The following is a 17711-nucleotide window of genomic DNA, read 5'->3' as shown; positions in this document are numbered from 1 at the left end:
ATTTCAGGCACAAATTCAAAAGCACAAATTCAAAACACCATAGGGGCTCTTCTGATGGATGCTAACTCCATCACAACCAGACTAAGTACAGTCATGAACCATGCAAGTTGAATTGTACAGGAGGAAAGTTTAAGTGGAACATCTATAGAGGTTACTTACTAATTCTAGGGACTTCCTTAATTTCCCTTGCTGACTGTGAGAGAATGACATTTTAGTTGTAGCAGCAAGGAGAGAAGAAGCAGGGAGACTAGACTAAATGGACATGTAGTTCTGGTAAGGAGTTTAAAAGGTGAGAATAAGTTAAATGTGTAAAAAGATCCATGTAAGCTGAGAAAGAAAAGGTTATTTAATCTAGCAGTGAGAGTTTAATAGATAAACTTACATTTTAGTCAGAGGTTTGTTTTGGTTTTTGGGGATGTTTGTTTTTTATTGACTTGACTCTTCATTTTTTGAGCTTTCAGTACCTTAGTCTTCTGCCTTCCTCTTTTGTCTTGGCAACATTTAAATGGCTCTGTTGAAGGTCAGGGTGGTACTATTTCATGCAGTGAATTATTTTTTTTCCTTTAATATCTCAATTCTAGAAGGTACTTTAATTCTTTTCCTAATGTCCTCTTTGACATCTCCCCCACTTGCATGTAACTGCTAAAAATAAACCTATTATTTTCATTCCACCTGGTACTGCAGTAGTTTACATCTAAATACCACTATTACTGTGCTGATTCAACATTGCTGTTGTTTTTTGGCAACATTTTGTGCCTGAACTCATGAGTATTCCTTTTTGAATAGAACTATATTTTGCAGATTTCAAGTGACTTATATGTCCTCTGTAGACAGTGCATTAAGAGTGCTTTGAAAGGTGGCAGTAACTAAAATGCCAGTGAATTGGAGTGCATTATCATCATCTTTTAGTTCTCCAACATTACAGCTGTAGAAAAGGTCTTTATTTTTGCTTCTGGAGAAAAAATTGCTGGGTTTTGAATTTTACTTTTTTATTTTAATTTCAGTGGTTTGAGAAGGATTTTAAAATTATATTTCAAAATGCTTCCTTTAAAGATAAAGAAATACAGAGGTCATTTTGTGTATAATGTCAGACCTTCACCTTTTTCTTCTGAGTGACTTAGCTGATAGCAATTGCAATAGCTATCAGGAGAGGTGGGTTAGTGTTTTGGCATTTTCTGACTTCATAAGTAAAACTCAGTGCCCCATTTCTTTCTGAAGATGGAAAAGCAGTCAGCTTACTAGTGAAACAGTGCTAGCTAGTCAAACCTTCCACTACCACATCTGACTGTGAGGGACCTGAGATAGGACTCCATCAGAAAGAGACTTCACTAACGTCGGCATATGGCTTCCCAGTGAGATGTCAGGCTCTTCTAGAGTTTGAGGTTCAATGAACAGTGTCCAGTTCTGGTCTTCCCAGTTCAGGAAAGACAAGGAATTACTGGAGAGCATCTAGCAAAGGGCTATGAAGATGATTAGAGAACTGGAGCATCTCCCTTATGAGGAAAGACTAGGGGAGCTGGGCCTGTTTAACCTGAAGGAGAGACAACTGAGATGGCATTTTATCATTGCATACAAGTATCTTAAGGGCCGATGTCAAGAGGATGGGGCCTGACTCTTCAGTGGTGCCAGGCAATGGGCAAAAACTGAAACATGGGGAGTTCCATCTGAATGTCAGGAAAAACATCTCTACTGTGAGAGTGTCAGAGCACTGGAACAAGCTGCTGGTTGTGGATTATCCTTCTCTGGAGATATTCAAAACTATTCAAAGATATTACCCAGACAGAATCCTGTGCAAACTGCTCTGCATGAACCTGCCCTAATAGAGGGGATTGGACTAGTTGATTTCCAGATGATTTCTTTCTTCCAATCCCAACCGTTCTGTGATTGTTAACATATCTTAGTAAAACTAGAAGGACTGAGGGATACCTCTGTGCAAATGTAGCTCTGCCTATTAACATTCTGGAAGGCTAATACAGAATTATTTGAAAGCAGTCAGGTGAAATAATTTTACTAGTTATACTGTGGAGGAGTTTGAGAGTATCTGGAATCATCTAGTCAAAAGCTCTTAGACTCTCTCTTATTGGGAATTTCTCTTTTTAACAGGATCTGTAATACTGTATTGATATACAGATGTTCTCAGTAACTGATCTTTATTTAGAAATTTCAGGTGATCAACAGTACTTATACAAGTAGTCAGCGGTGTGATCAGAAGGGCCCTTGTGAATTAAAAAAAAATAAATCTGGAGATAATGATTTGTGGATGTCTCATGCAAACAGAAGGGGGAAGACTGCAAAGATAGATAGACTTATCCAAAAAACTGTTAAAATTAATTCCCTAAGTACCAGTGCTAGGAGTTTTGCCTAAGCAAAGAATTATCAGTGGACTGGGTCCATGAAAATTGCTCCTCGATATTTTAGAACTTTTTCATTCTTACATAGAAAATAAAAGTATTAACAAATAGGAAGTTAATATAGTGGGAAACTTAATATAGTTTTGTAATTTACAGAGGAGGGAAAGCATGTAGATTATTTCTGATGTATTGAATTCTTGAAATTTAGACTTCTTGATAGGTTAGATGCCTAAACTCACTTGTGCAGCAGGCAGTGTTGATTGAGGTAGGGTTTCTTGGCTCTCACATCTAGGGGCTATTTGCTCAGCAAGTAAAACAATAACACTAAGTCCTTTATTTCAATAGCCATTCGCTTTTGTGTCTAGTTGGAATGACTCATGTTCTTTTGAAACGCTAGAGGGCTCACTGACTACTTCTGGAGTTGCATTTTGCTTTCATTGTTATGCCCATAAACCTCCAAATATCTAAAGCTAATATGTTCTAAAAGTGCATTTTCTTAGGAGTAAATTTACTTACTAACCTTGGTGGTTTTGTCTAAATCTAGGCTTTCTGGAAGAGTTCTTAAAAAACTCTTTGATTAGCCAAAAGAGATGAATTGGATCTCTTGCTCAGTAGATTCTGGTGGGGGTTTTCCTACTGGAATATTTCCTAACTTTTTTTTTTTTTGTGGGGGAGGGGATGGGTAGTTTGGGGGGTTTGTTTGGTTTTTTGGGGGGTTTGTTGTTTTGTTTGTGGTTTGTTTTGGTTTTTTTTTTAATTACTGTGGGTTGGGGTTTTCTTCTGTCTGCTTGGCTTTATGGATTCACACATTGTAATTTCCTGAGAAGTAATTAAACAATTATACCTGAGTAGTTACAAAATGAGAGGACATTTTGGAAAAAAAACCCAAATCAGTTGTTCACTAGCACACAATAATAAGTATTATTAGGGGGTTGTGTCTACTGTCTTCCTGTCTTATTACCTAGGGGTTTCTACTACCAAATCACACATGCATTTAAGATACAGTATGATTGACACATCGATCCATTGGGAAAAACTAAAGGCAACTGAGTGCATATAAGACATCTTGTGGCATCATGCATTTCGTGACTGTTGTGGCTAGACTGAACTGGGTCTGGAGCTGTTCCTGCCTTTCCCGCTTGGTAACTCTGATACTCGGGAAAATCTGACTTGAGGATCAGACGGGACAAAAATGATCCTCAGAACAAAAATTTCCTCAGAACAAAAAGTTTCTGTTTCCTGAACTGACTTGGTATGGAAATACGTGAGCACTGCATTTCTTATGCAAGAGAAGGAGCATGGATGTGCTAGGTGAAAAAGGACAGAAAAGGGGAAGGATCACTGCAGTACTGTCTTGAGCAATTTTAATTCTGTTATAATACTGCATCATTAGGCACTTTGATTCAGGCCACTTAATTACGAGTTTAGTTTTGAAAAAGCCCTGTTGTGTGGTGTCCCTGATTGAGATTAAACAAATGAAAAGATTCTGACATGATTTCATGAGAAAATAAGCTTGTACAAAGCATAGGATTCAGCCTCCTGAAATCTTTGAGAATTTAAAGCTGAGCTTGGAGGTCTGGCACATGATGGCAGGGCAGAGTAAGTCTTTCTCATATAACAGACAAAATTACCAGAAAATTTCAATTGGTGAAATAGAAAATATACTGTGGACAAATGGTTGGTTTCATGTAGTCTTGATTCTTGTAGCCAGGAATTGGGAATGCCTCACAGAAATAAAGTCTCCCACTTGGCTGCCTATTATCAGTTCTGCATTGGGACAAAAAGCCCCATCCTTGGAGAGCTCCTAAGCCATTCTGCAGTGCAGTCAAGCAATGGACACTGCTCCTGCCATCTAGCATATTGGTGCCATCCATGACCTCAGACCATTTCCTTGGGCCTCTTGCTGCCTTTCAGCTGAGATCTGACACCAGGCTAACCTTCTGGTTGAAAATGTTCGTGTATTAAATGCAGTTGCCAATTTTTGCATTTGTAACACTGGGCCTGTAAGGGCTGTAGCATAGATTAACATAGATGAATTTTCCTGCAGGATAGATGTGCATTTATGATTCCATAAATAGCAAAGAAATGTTTATTCTCATAAGTATAGTGGTACTCTAGAAAATCTCTTGTCATCTATTATAGTACGGCTTAATACAGATTTTTAATTGACATAATTTCTCTGTGATTTGAGCAAAGGAAAGAGGAAAGGAGAAAGTGCAGGATTACTATTATCAGCATGTCCCAAGGCTGCTGCTTTTAAATTTAGGATTATAACTGTTACTTAACAGAATTATCCTTGACACACATGGCCTCAAGAAGAGGTCTGAAAGCAAGGACAGAGCAGTGTTGTCAGCTGACAGCCTGAAGCAGTATTTCTGAAAAGGTCTGAAATTGTCACTTTTTGTCTAGAAGATGACCTCTGGCATTCCCAACACTGCTCTGCCTTGTGGAAGAGGGGAAGAGGGACAAAAAGGAGGCAAAATCTTTTTTTTCTGTTATGCAAAATCAGGCTGCTTGTCGTGCTGCTTCTTTAAAGAAAACTCTTCCTGGGCAGGTGTTAAGGGTGGTGGTTGGTAATGGGAGGTGTTAGACCCACTAACACCTGGGTGGCGGTGGTTCATCACCAGGCCTGCAGAGCTGCATGCATTGTTCTCACATTGTTCTTTGAGGAGGAACAGGTAGGATCCTGGCAATGCACCTGGACCACCCTGGAAAAGGACAGTTTGGGCCAGGTGTGTCTGGTGGTGGTGGTGGTGGTAAAGAGTGTGAAGTCATCTTGAGTCAACCCACTACCCTGGCTTCTGATGTGGGTGCCCTCTGCTCTTACTGCAGTGCTGCTGTTCTGGGCTCCCGAGGCTGTTTCCCAAAGCAGTATATATTTGTGGTACACCTCTTTTTATGCAAAACATGCTTTTGTAGTGATGAGTTTAATTTGTAAAAGTTTTACCATTTGTGCAAAATGGCATACGAAAGTAGCTACAGAGGAATTCATAGTAACAAAAAGATTATATCATAATAACATACCACGAAATCTTTCCTAGATGTTCCGTCTAGCCACTTTAGCTTTATTTTACTGTTATTAGCCATACTGAGCTTGAGCCAGCTAGTTTTATGCAAGCAAGTCTCTGTCAGAATCTGAAAACTACTGTGAGCTTAATTTTGACCTTAAAAATTCCTCCTCCAGGTGAAAAAAAGCTTCTTTAAAAATATTAGTTCCCTCAGTTTCAGAGGTGTGTGCTTAAGGGAAATAAAATCTTAATTTAATTGATATATGACACAATGAATTCCCTTCCTAAAAAACTAATTTTTTCTTGACTGTCTTGACCATAAACTTGCAGATAACAGTAGAAGTGGACAGTCATGGAATTCTTATGGTAACCATCCCACTGCCCCCTGGAAAACAGTGCCACTGCTATTCTGTACTGAGTATTTCGTAGTTATAGTGCATACAACAGGAATTTGGTTAAGAATTGAATTAAATGTGTTTAATACTGAGAATATTCTCAAGTTGGTATTTGCTGTGGCTTCTTACTAAATCAACATTATAATCCTGCTTTCGTTTCCCTACAGATGATGAAGCATGCCTGGGATAATTATAAGCGTTACGCATGGGGATTAAATGAACTGAAACCCATATCTAAGCAAGGACATTCGAGCAATTTATTTGGTGAGTAGAGTGTATTTTTGTGCTTAGTGACGTTAGCATAAAACAGTAAATCAGCTGAAAAGCTTATAGGTGATAAACATGTTTTCTTTCTGCTCTCTGTCATGCAGCATGATGTTTGTTGCTTTTGTTATGTATAAAAAATAACAGTAAATGAGGATGATGCTTTCTGTGACTTTTATAGATTCCTATCTGAATGAGAATCAATGGAGCATGGCATTGCTGCATGATAAAGATATAGTTTTGTTGCATTAAATACTGCCCTGTCTTAAACTTTTCATGTGGAGTGGAACTCATTGACGCCACATTCAATTAGCAGGGAACAAAAACTCTAAGAAAGAAATCCTGTACAAGGAGCAAACGGTGCTCTCTACAGTCCTGAAGGTGGCCGAAGCTGTCTGCAGTTTTCAGGAATTTATTTCCATCCCTTAAAAAAACCTTGTTAATCTATATCAGTCAGATTCCTTTACCAGGCTTTCTCTTTCATTAATATAACCATTATTTGCTCCTCTAAGTGTTGTACAGCTAATGCTAAATAACACCCAAGTTGTTATCAGTGTAGAACAAATATGGGGCTGAAAAGTTCTATTAGGAGAGGCACAAAAATCACTGCAGAAATCCACTGTAAAGAGACAAGACTTTTCCAGTGTGGGACATATGGCTGGATAAATATCTGGAGAGCATCAGCATTCTGAGGAAGTGTAAGAAAGCAGTCCCCTGAAGTGTCATCATCAGTTTTGCAGAAAAATGAAGAATTAAACTGTTTAACATCAATTTTTGTATTCAAATGGCTTCTGTTTTCCAAACAGAAAGCTGAAAAATTAACAAATTTCTATAACTGAGAAATCAATACATAATTTTGATTTTAACAAGAATTAACTTTGTTGAATTTTTTGAAAGGATAGTTTGAAGTAGAAACATTTCCTGAAACGATCTAAATAGAGCACTTATCAAATCCTCAACTATATTTGGAAGTTGCTAAGAGACAGCAGTTGTGATTACAAAAATTATTTTGAAAATGCAACATCTATATTGATCTTGCTGCACAGCTTGTCTACCCAAGATAACATCAAAGCTGCTATAAAGTAATTATTATCTAGTTAGTAATTGGACTTCAGACCTGAATTGAGTGCTTGAAACCAGAATACTCTGGGAGAACTTCAGGGTTCAGTCATGCTTCTGTTTCCTTCTGTTTTCTTAAATTAACTAAAATTATTTATTTTCTTCAGGTGACTTGTGCAGTTTAAATCACTTGAGGAACTATTTAATGCAATCCTGTTTTCTTGGAGGACAACAAAATGGCACATAATTTCCTGAAAATTGTAACACTTAATGTAGTTTCAGTTGGAATCAGAAGTGGTATAAAAATTTCTAAGGTTCGATAATATTGCATGGAATCACAGAAAAAGCTGTAGATGTATATTGACTTGTGAAATTCTTAAGCAGGATTTCTGTGGATGTTGTATCAGTTTAAGGCACTGCAGGCACAATTCACTGTGAAAGTAAAACTGCACTTAAAGGAGTAAGAGCCAGAGTCAGTCTAAATGCAGATCACTTTCTCATCATGGTCATTTAGTATAAGATCTTGTTGCTGAGGAGTTTTCCTTAGAAACATCTTCACTCTTATTGATCTTGGTGACAAATCAAAATGAGCAAGCAGGTCTCTTTCTGCTGAATAACTTTACAGAATACCAAAGAACAGCATATCTGCAAGCAGGTCTGTCTCATAAGTACCCTTTCCCGAATCCATAATTTCCTTTTGTTTTTAGAAACAAAATCTCATTTCTCTCAGTTTCCTGGGATGATGGGATCTGATCTGTACCTTCATGTTTGAATTCAACAAATAGAATACCTTCTTTTTCATAAAACAATAAGAGAAAAGGGTGATCGGTTTGCGTTTTGGTTTTTTTCCTTGTGAAAGGACAGACAAGTTTCCTTATCTCCCTTGTTTCTGTTTCTTATTAAAAAAAAAAAAGAGAGAGAGAGAGAGATTACAGATGGTTTACTACTTTTAGGGTAATTCTGAATTGAATTATTTGAGAATAAGTTCAGCTCTGTGTCCTGTGAATTTCCTCATAATCTTCAGAAATCAAGACCTTCAGTTCACTGTCATACGTCATAACTATCTCCAATTTGTCATGATTGTCTTGCTACCAGGTCTCAATTTTTCAAAAATACAAGTTTCTGATTGTCTTAGTAAGATAGAGCATATTTCATTATCCAGATGTTTAATTTTAAACACCTCTCCTTCTATGAATTAATTGCTGCAGTTATGTTGCTTTGCATATAATAGGAGTGTCTGTTATGGGACAGAGACTTTTAGTACCTCACTGTGAGGAACGGCAGATTCCAGTGCTGTGTGATGCTTTATGTTGCAGATGTTGCAAGTACAGCTCTCCTGACGCAGAAGGGGAGAGTTGTTTTCAAATGATACTGCTTCTAAGCTTATTTTTGAAAGTATAAATGCATCACTCCTTTCTGTAATGATAAGCCATCTTGTAGATGGATTATAACAATGATTGTGTCTTGAAGGCAAGTCATGATGTGTTCCTCTGAAATACAAAAATAAGATGGCTTTTGAGAGGTGTAATTAGACATAGGTGTACCATCATGAATTTGGCAACTATACTAACGCTGTACTTCGGCTAGGAAAAGAGGAAAATGGCCAATGGGATGTTGATGGGACAAAGGATAAAGACAACTGGTGGTTCTGATCTCGGGGGAAGAAAAAAAACCCTTCTTTACCACTCCATACAAATTAATAGTAGTAGAGCTATTCTGTAGCTGAGAACTTCTTGTTGAACCTGGAAATGACATTTTATTTGTCCTAGTCCCTGGCCTTGAAAACAACTTTTGAAGACAAGGACCTGCCTTGATCTTGCTGGTAATCTGCGAGCAGTGTGTGTGGAGGGTGTATTTGATAAGTTGAGAGAGTCTTTGGACTGGTAGAGTGTAGATATATTCGTGTTATGAGCAGAAGTTGTCTCGTGTTCACACTAAGAATAATACACCTTCAGAGAAACAAGGAAACATATTTAAAATGAAACATTTCTCTTTGAAGCCAAAGCCACATACATGCCTCTGACCATTGCAATGTCTTTTCAGCACATCCATATACTGTTTTTATTTCCTTTTTATTTGCCACATTGGCTCTTACCATGTTGTAACAACCCTTTGAAAAAGCAGAAACAAAAAATCATTAGTTATTGTCTCTGTGTCATTCTTATTAGTTAAATTCCATGAAACATACAACTATTTCTAGGTTAATCAAATAAATTGGAATAGCTTAGCACCTCTTTGCACCTTACCTGTGCATCAGCAAAACAGGGCATGTCTCCTATGCTGCTATGGCTTCTGCTGTGAGTACTAATCATTCTCTGAATATACCCAGTGGAAAATAGGCCCTGAGTAAATGCTGTTAATTTTTAGTACTTTAACCTTGAAAGTTTCAGATTACTGTTAACAATGATTGCTAAAGTAGACATTTATTAATCTACCTTCCTAGTGTGAAAGTGGTGAAATCACAATTTTGCCAATTTTTTTCACAGCACTATACCACTAGCCCCTAGCCCAGGAGCTATTCCTTTCCAGGCCTTCTGCATTAATTTTAAAACTAATGAGTGTTGCTGCACTAACAAAGAGCTCTTTCTAGAAGTGTTTTCTGCACTTAAGTGACTGTTACTGAAGGGCTTTTTTAATTGTCTGTAACTGTGTTTCATGTGCAGTATTGCCAGTTTAATAATATTGTAACTTGTGGGCATAGTATAATTAGTCTCTGCAAGGGAAAAAGGACCTTTTCTGGAGGGGAAAAGGGAGGCATTTAATAAATACAATCTGCAAAGCCAAAGTCCTGCTTCTCCCAATTTGAAGTGGTTCTTTTGTATTTTCTGTTATGGAGCATTGAGGTGTATGAAGATTTTTAAAGCCTGCCAAAAGTTATATTCAAAACTGTCTTGCAATGTATAACAATGTGTATCTTTAGACTATAAGTTTGTTAATATAGCTCTAGACAATTAATTGTGCTTCAACATCTTCCCCCCACCCCGATCTTCACTGTTCCTACTGGATTCCTTGAAATTTTGTATTTTGATATGTGTTCTTAATTTTGGAAGTAAGCCTGCCATCTATCTCAACTAAATTAATAGAAACTTGTGTAAAGAATAACATTAGCAGATATGTGGATAAATGACTCAACACAGCATTTGTGAGAAGAGATCAAGTTGCTTGACAAAGATGCATTTATTGTCTTTTTAGATTTTCAGAAGGCATTTTTCAGACTTGTTTCTAGCCTCTCACAGGGATCTGTAGCTGCTGAGGTCACACTCTCAAATTTAACTAATTTAATTTCACAGTACTGAAAAATCGAATGACCAGAGTGAAGTTTAACAGTGCAAATAAGTTACTTGGGGTAGCTTCACCAAAGGCAAACTGCAAGCAGTTCCACAAACCCAGAAGGATTCCCCAACAGATGATAACTGCACTTAGAAATAGTAAATGAGAACTAACATTCCTAATTTTAACTGGCACTTAGTGAAATGGGAGATATAATTCTAAGTTAATACATGGAAGTGGAACACTTGAACTCATAGTAAGTGGTAAAGGTTGAAAACTTTCCAGAACAATATATGGAAGTCAATAAAAAGTGGCATAGATGGGATGAAAAAGGATTTATTGTTCCTTGTGGGGAATGATACCCTTTGTAAGGGGTGGAAATACCAAATCACTGGGAGGCATGTTCAAACAAAAGAAGGTAGTCCATAACAAAATGTGGCTGAGCTACATGGGTACCATGCATGGGTAGATGCCAAAAGCTTCCACAGAAAACAGAGATTAGCTATGAAGGAGAAATTAATCAAGCTCTATCAAATACAAAGATATTAGAGCTGGCTCTCAAATGCAGAAATGTATAATATACTAGAGATTAGAAGAGTGTTCTAGAAATAGCACAGTATTGTTTCATGTTACACATGGAAAGCTAGATCTGTCGAAAATTGAACTTCTTGTTTCTTTTCCCACTCTTACCAGCTGGTAATAGTCACTGAAATAAGAAATGTTATTATTGCTGAGGGTTTGCCAGTATTTGAGTAAGAGTTTCATGTTTTGGCATAGCACACTTTAATAATTAATCACTCTTGACACTTTAAATTGCTAATGATATTGGATAGGAACCTTTTCAATGAACTTTAAATAAAGGAAAACACTGTTTTAAGATCTGAGTCAGCTTTTGAAACAATGCTCCAAGAAACCTACAACTCAAAACAAAATGTTACTTTAGTCAAACCTATATGTATTCTTGAATATGTTGAGAATAATATAGTTCAGATTTGGTAATGTACAATGTTTCATGCATATATATAAATGTGTGTGTGTATATATATGGATGTGTATGTATCTCAAAATTTATTTACTGAAGAGGAATGTGCATCTTCTGGAGAACCAATCTTGGTATAAAAGGGATAGGAGGAAAATTGTAAACAAACTATTAAGTGCAGCAGTATGCATTGATTCTGACATGCTGGCACTATTCTGTTTTGGACTCTTCTGGCCAAAATATAAACCATGTCCAAAAGCCTAGACTAGACAAATAAAAACTTATTTTTGTCACACTCTCCAAAGTGTTTGGCTATAAGCCAGCTGTGGTTCTTAAACCATATGGCCACATAAGCTCAGACACAGAGCTGTGCTAATAAGGTTGTCATTCACATCCACAGCAGTTCTCTCTGCAATGTCACCCTGGAAACTCATAAAAAGTTATTCATGCTCTGATAATTTTTTTTATTCTGCTATTCCTGCCCACCCCTGAGATGCTACTCAATTTGCTAATGTAAACTCTTTTTTTATTTGCATGCACACAGCTTTGCATTGTTAGATATTAAAAAGCATGGTATTTAAATGGACCAACTCTACATTACTAGAGGAGATCTAGACTGCTCAGTGCTTCATATCACACTATTCTAAAATGCTGAATGATAAGCCATCTTGGTTAATAGTCCACAAATCTTGTTAACAATACATTCTTTTTGTTTTCTTCCAGATCATTGCTTAAGATTTTAAGTGTTAAACTGGAAAAGAATCTCTGTAGGTGTTTCTAGATAATCCACTGGAAGTTTCATTTTGACTGATTTTTTTTTTGCATTGTCTTTGGTTAACTAGGTTGTAGACTAGTTTATGTGTTTTCTATTAATCACACACATGAAGTAAATGATACTGTTAGTAAAGAGGAGAGAGCACAGCAAAGGTTTAACAAAAGAAGTAAAATGGAGCATATATGAGTTCTTGGTCTGGAGGTTTTGGTAGAGACTGAAAATGTTTCGCTTTGGTACGCTTGTACACCTGGTTATCTCTTTTATCATCTAAATTACTCACTTTGAGCTTATGTTTTATGAGTTTCAAGTTTGCTTTCTCTACCTTGAGTATACCTTTTTTTGGTATTATCTGCAAGACGTGTATTTACCTGAGGTGTATGAATTTGCTCCAGGTCTTGTTTGTGATATCTTCTTCCTGCCTAGGGCAACTATGAAATTCTACCATGGTGACCGCAACTTTGCTGGCACTTTCTGTAATGCAGTGCTCAACATTTGTCAAATTTATAGCCAGTACTGTAGGTGTATAGCAAAACAGTCCTCCTGTCCAAATATTCAGTGTCATGTGAGTGTGTACTGTAATTGCCTAGCAACAAACTTTGCCTCTTGTAGACTGCCATGTAATTCCTTGGGAATGTTGTACAGGAACTAATAAGAATGATAACTATATTTAATAATTTATGTGCTGTGCTTTGAGAAACATCACTTATATAGGTTTGTGATGTGTTTGATCTTATCGTATAATAAGAAATGTTCATTTAACTTCTTTGCATTCCTTCCCCCCTACCCGTTTGACTGGTTATTAATGTTCAGCATCACAATTTCCATAATACTCTTATGTTTAGATTATGCTGTTGGCTGACTTAGTGTAAACTGCAAATATTCACAAGTCATAATTCTGGCCTCTAAACCCACACTTTAAAAATTCATTGTGTTCTTTTGTCTTTTATCAAGAATTTGGAAGTACAGCTGTTTGAGACAAACTTGACTAATTGTCACATTGTTTTTTTCTGTTTTCTGGAGCTTTCAGAATAACAGCAAAAGTTATTTTAAATAAAGATCTACTTGAGATTCTAGCATTGTCTGTTTGCCTGTCTGCAAGGAGAGGTCTGTGCTCTAGGCAGGCCATATAGGCCAGATTCGGGGGGGGGGGGGAAATCATAGTAAGGGGTGACTCCAAGGGTGATTTCTCAATAAGGTTTCTCCTTATTTTCTCCTCCTTTTTTTCTGACTTAGTAGTGAGTTGCAGCTCAAGTACTAATCCTCAAAATTGAAAGCTCAACTGTTTAGTGGTGGTGTTAGCTGTATTACAAGAGGATTAACACAGCGAATGTCATTGCACGGTGCACCTATCGCAATCCACTCAAGCAAATCAGGTTACAGATGATTTTTCCATAAGTAGAGCTCAGATGTAAAAGTTCTCTAGGAGCTGCTTTTGTTGTGGAGCAGATGTCCTCCAGCAGTTTTTCACAGTCACTCTCGCTTTCTCATGAACTCAGGAAAAATAAAAGTTGCTTAGCCAAGTTTAAAGGAATACTTTTCCTTTAATATGAGAGAAGGGCAGCCAAGCTCCAACTGAGCTCTGGGGAGATATGATGTTGTTCTTACCAAAGTATGCTGCAGTTTTATTAGTGGAATTTCTGGAGGAAAACATATAGATTAATTCCTTCAAAGTAGGAAAGTGATATTCCAAAAAGGGTGGTATAAGCAGCTGCTAAAATACAGAAAGCATCTGATTCTGTTAAATGTAGCAAGTAACTGTTACAATAATCTTAAGTATTATTTTGTTTAGTATGGTAGAAATGGAAAATTATTTTCTATCTGGAAGCTTAAGTTAAGAAAGTGATGTCAGTCCTGCTATATGGAGCTGTCCAATCACCTCACTGTTTCATGTGGAAGCAGAAACTCATGATGGCAGTAAACACAAGAATTGACTGAAAAATTAGATTACTTTCTTAAATATGAAAAATTGAATTATGATATTTGATAAGTTTATAAAATTAAGTTTACTTTTTCATCCAGTGTTTCAAGAGACAGATGATAATCAAGTTCTTTAAAGTTAAGTGTAGCTACTGTCTTGTTATTCCCCCTGTACAATCAATGCCTGAATAAGTAGTCAGCTACTCACCTGATTCATTAGCCCTGCTGTGAAGGAGAGGAATTGGACCTAATAATTTTCTCTGTTGCTTGCAACCTAAATTATTTTGTAATTCTGAATGTTTGCTTCTGTATCAGAGTCCTCTCTAAAGTATATCATAACAATGGTTTCCATTCATAATGAAAGCTGCAGGAGCCAAGTTCGTAAATATAAATTTTAGTAGACTGGTTGAAATTGAATTTTTGACACTGTTGAGTAAATAGGAACTGAAACTCTGCTTAGACAAAAGCGGTGATTTGAAATGGTCGTCATAAATTTGAAGGAACCAGTGGGAAAGGTAGTTTGAGTGTATTTTCTCCCCCACCCTCCACATTAGCCTTTCACTACAAGATCATGAATATTTAATCCATCCCAGAGCAAACATACTGATGATATTTCATCTTGCATTGTTAGGTGAAGGCTAGCTCTTGGCCATCTCCATACCAGAGACAGAAGGATACCACTTATGCAAACCACCAGAACTTGCTTAGAAAACCAGTGTCTTTCAGTCTCTCCTCAGCTGAGAAATCCATCTGTGCAAGTTTGCCCTTTGCCTCCCCCAGTTCTATATTGTGCAGGTTACATGGTGGTGCACAGTATCAGAAAAATTGTTTTTCAGAGAGGATACTTCTTAAAGGGCTTTCTTAACTGAAATGTGATCAGTACTTACCAGCTTCTTAAAGTTTTATGTATATTACTGAGAATAAAAACAAAAAATGTAACTGATTTTTTTTCACTCCAAACTGAAAAATCAGTAATTTCTCTATTATTGAGATTTATTAAGTTATTTTATTAATTTTACTTTACATTGAACTGTTCCATCAGTGTTTAAAAATGCAAAATTATGGCTGAAAATGCAGTGCATCAGAACCGCTCTTCAAAACTTCATTAGTGGAAGAAAAATATTATGATGTTGTGTTGTGGCATGAGAATCAAAGTTAAAGCTGTGAATTACTAGTTACCACTTGAATGCTTATCCACCCAATTTTTATTTGGATTAATTAAGCTTGGATTTTGAAATTATAATGAATTTAAATTAATTAGATCTAACTGAAAAGTCTTCTGTTGGAAAGTAAATAAATCATGGCTCTTCGTGTGTTTCAGGTAACATACAAGGAGCAACAATAGTGGATGCCCTTGATACACTATACATCATGGAAATGAAAGAGGAATTCAAGGAAGCCAAGGAGTGGGTTGAAAAAAACTTGGATTTCAATGTGGTAAGTAGTGTTCTGATGAACATTTAATGCTCTGTTTAGTCTCCAGGGACCAGTTGAGGACTGAATTCTAATATTAAAAGCATGATGCAAGGCTACAGAATTTAGATCATTGATAGACAAAGCAAGGCAAAAAGCTGAAACATAAGTAAGAAACTTACTGTTCTGCTTGTATGCTCTTTTTCAATCTAAGAGATTTAGGTAGATGGCAGGCAGCAAGCTGGACTGAAGGAAGGAGAAAGGAAATAGAGTATTTACCATTGTAAAGTAAACAACAGCCTTTTCAGCTTTTTTGGATAGAAGAATCCAGACACTTCAAGCATTAATTTTTTTGTTATGTAAACACTGTTCATTTTCACTTTGTGAAATCTTCCACAAATTTGACTTGTGTTTAGAGAAAGCTCATCATCATGGCTGGGCTTCGCGAACGAAGATTTGGGAAAGGTCTCTACCCACATTTGTCACAAGCGTGCTGGTGGCTAAAAAGGCCAATACGAGACAGGCATGTCTGATTGCAAAAGGCACAGCAGAAAGACTCCTTAGGTGGTAAATTCCGCAAGGCACGATTCTTTCTGCGTTGTCTTTTCTCCTCAAGGGTGATCCTGTGTGCGTTCTCAAAGGCATCAGCAACATTATAGATGGTGTGTCTTCAGACTTCCCGGTTGGAGGCCAGAGTAGACCAGTTATGGTGATCAATATGGCCAAGGCTGAGATGTTGTTTCAGGGAGTCCTTGTATCTCCTCTTTGGGGCTCCTCTCTTGCGGCAACCGGTGGCAAGTTCACCATAAAGCAAGATCTTAGGGAGGCGGTGGTCCTTCATCCTGGAGACGTGCCCTGCCCAACACAGCTGTGTTCTCAGTAACATGGCCTCAATACTTGTGACTGCTGCTTGTTCTAGAACAGATGTATTAGTACATAATCTGACCAGTGGATGTTTAGGATTGTACGGAGGCAGCGTTGATGGAAGCTACACGCCATACGTACTACTTAGGTTCCTTTGTCTATTCCAGTGAAGTTGAATCCCATGAGTTAGGCTGAACTACTGGCATAACTGAGCTGCTTTAGTCTTATGAAGCACCAGGTCTTCACAACTGCAAGTACAAATCACTCTATTAACTGGCAAATATGAAGCTGAGAGCAAAGTTCATTATTGAAGCTTTTATTCTAGAAAGGCCCTGAACAGGCGAGAACCTCTGAAAAACATCAGTTAAACTGAGAAGTCCTGGGTTTGGTCTTTTTTCCTTTTTACTCTTTTGTGGGCCAGAGGACTTATTGTAATTTCTGGGTATAGAGAGCTGATAGAGTACCTCTGTTGATCAGTGTAATAAAGTAAGAAAGCGTTGTAGGCACAGTGCACAGAGCACTTAAAAGCTCTTGTAGCTGACGTGTGTAATGTTAGAAACACTTTCTGAAAACAAAGTACTCTTTCTAATAGGTAGTGCAAAAGCCAGGATTAATTAGCTTCTCTTACATGCTTCAGAATTAATTATCATTTTAAGAAGGAGTTAATAAGAGTGGATATTACATCGTTTATATAAGCAGTAATTTAGTGTGCATTTATATTTACATGTGTAATGTAAATATAGGATATTAAACAGTTCTTCTGAGTAGTGTCAGAAGCCTAAATGACATGCTAACTTTATTTTGTGCATAATTTTTTTTCTAAAAGAATTTTTATAATACTAAATTCCTGCCTTATTAGCTTGGCATTATTAAGATGTTTAAAAATCTAAGAACAAAACAACATAGAAAATAGCAAATTCCATTTTAAAGGATGAGCTGAGCTCTACTTGGAGAAATAGTGTAGTGTTGTAGAGTGATTTATGTTATTACCACAAAAATCTTTGTGGGTACATAAATCTTGCTATATGTCATACTGGAACCGTATGGATGGTATTGCCTACAATTTCAGCTCCTCTTGTTAATGCATTTATTTTTTCTCAGTAATGTTTTTAAGCTATGAAGTCTTTCAAAATGTCCTGTATTGCATTAGTTGATCAATGCAGCAATCAAGCAGATTTACCAAAGCTACTTCATAGATAATACTGATATGCATCAGTAACAGTATCTTGTTCCTGATATTCTTGTAAATAGCTGTCTTGAGTTTGACACCTCACAAAATTATTTTCATAATGCTTCATAATCATATAGGATTGAATTTTACATTGGCATCAACAGCGAGTAGATTAATTTTCCCAAACTGGAAAAAGGAAATAAAAATAAATAACTGCAACACCAACTTCAATAAAGGTTGTGCAG

General features: G+C 36.9%; 1 protein-coding gene across 1 annotated transcript in view; it reads left to right on the top strand.

The window, feature by feature from the left end:
- MAN1A1 (mannosidase alpha class 1A member 1) overlaps positions 1-17711 on the top strand; it is a 147435-nt gene that overhangs the window by 31685 nt on the left and 98039 nt on the right. The window contains exons 2-3 of the mRNA XM_027716302.2: positions 5922-6018; positions 15340-15455. Coding sequence (XP_027572103.1) covers positions 5922-6018; positions 15340-15455 — 213 coding nt within the window. The remainder of the gene's footprint in view (positions 1-5921; positions 6019-15339; positions 15456-17711) is intronic.

The sequence above is a fragment of the Pipra filicauda genome, unplaced genomic scaffold, assembly GCF_003945595.2.
Source record: "Pipra filicauda isolate LSUMZ 115617 unplaced genomic scaffold, ASM394559v2 scaffold349_size1355687_pilon, whole genome shotgun sequence".
In the NCBI taxonomy this organism is placed as follows: Eukaryota; Metazoa; Chordata; class Aves; order Passeriformes; family Pipridae; genus Pipra; species Pipra filicauda.
The sequence above is the reverse complement of the archived record's forward strand: the minus strand, read 5'-3'. Positions and strand labels throughout refer to the sequence as shown.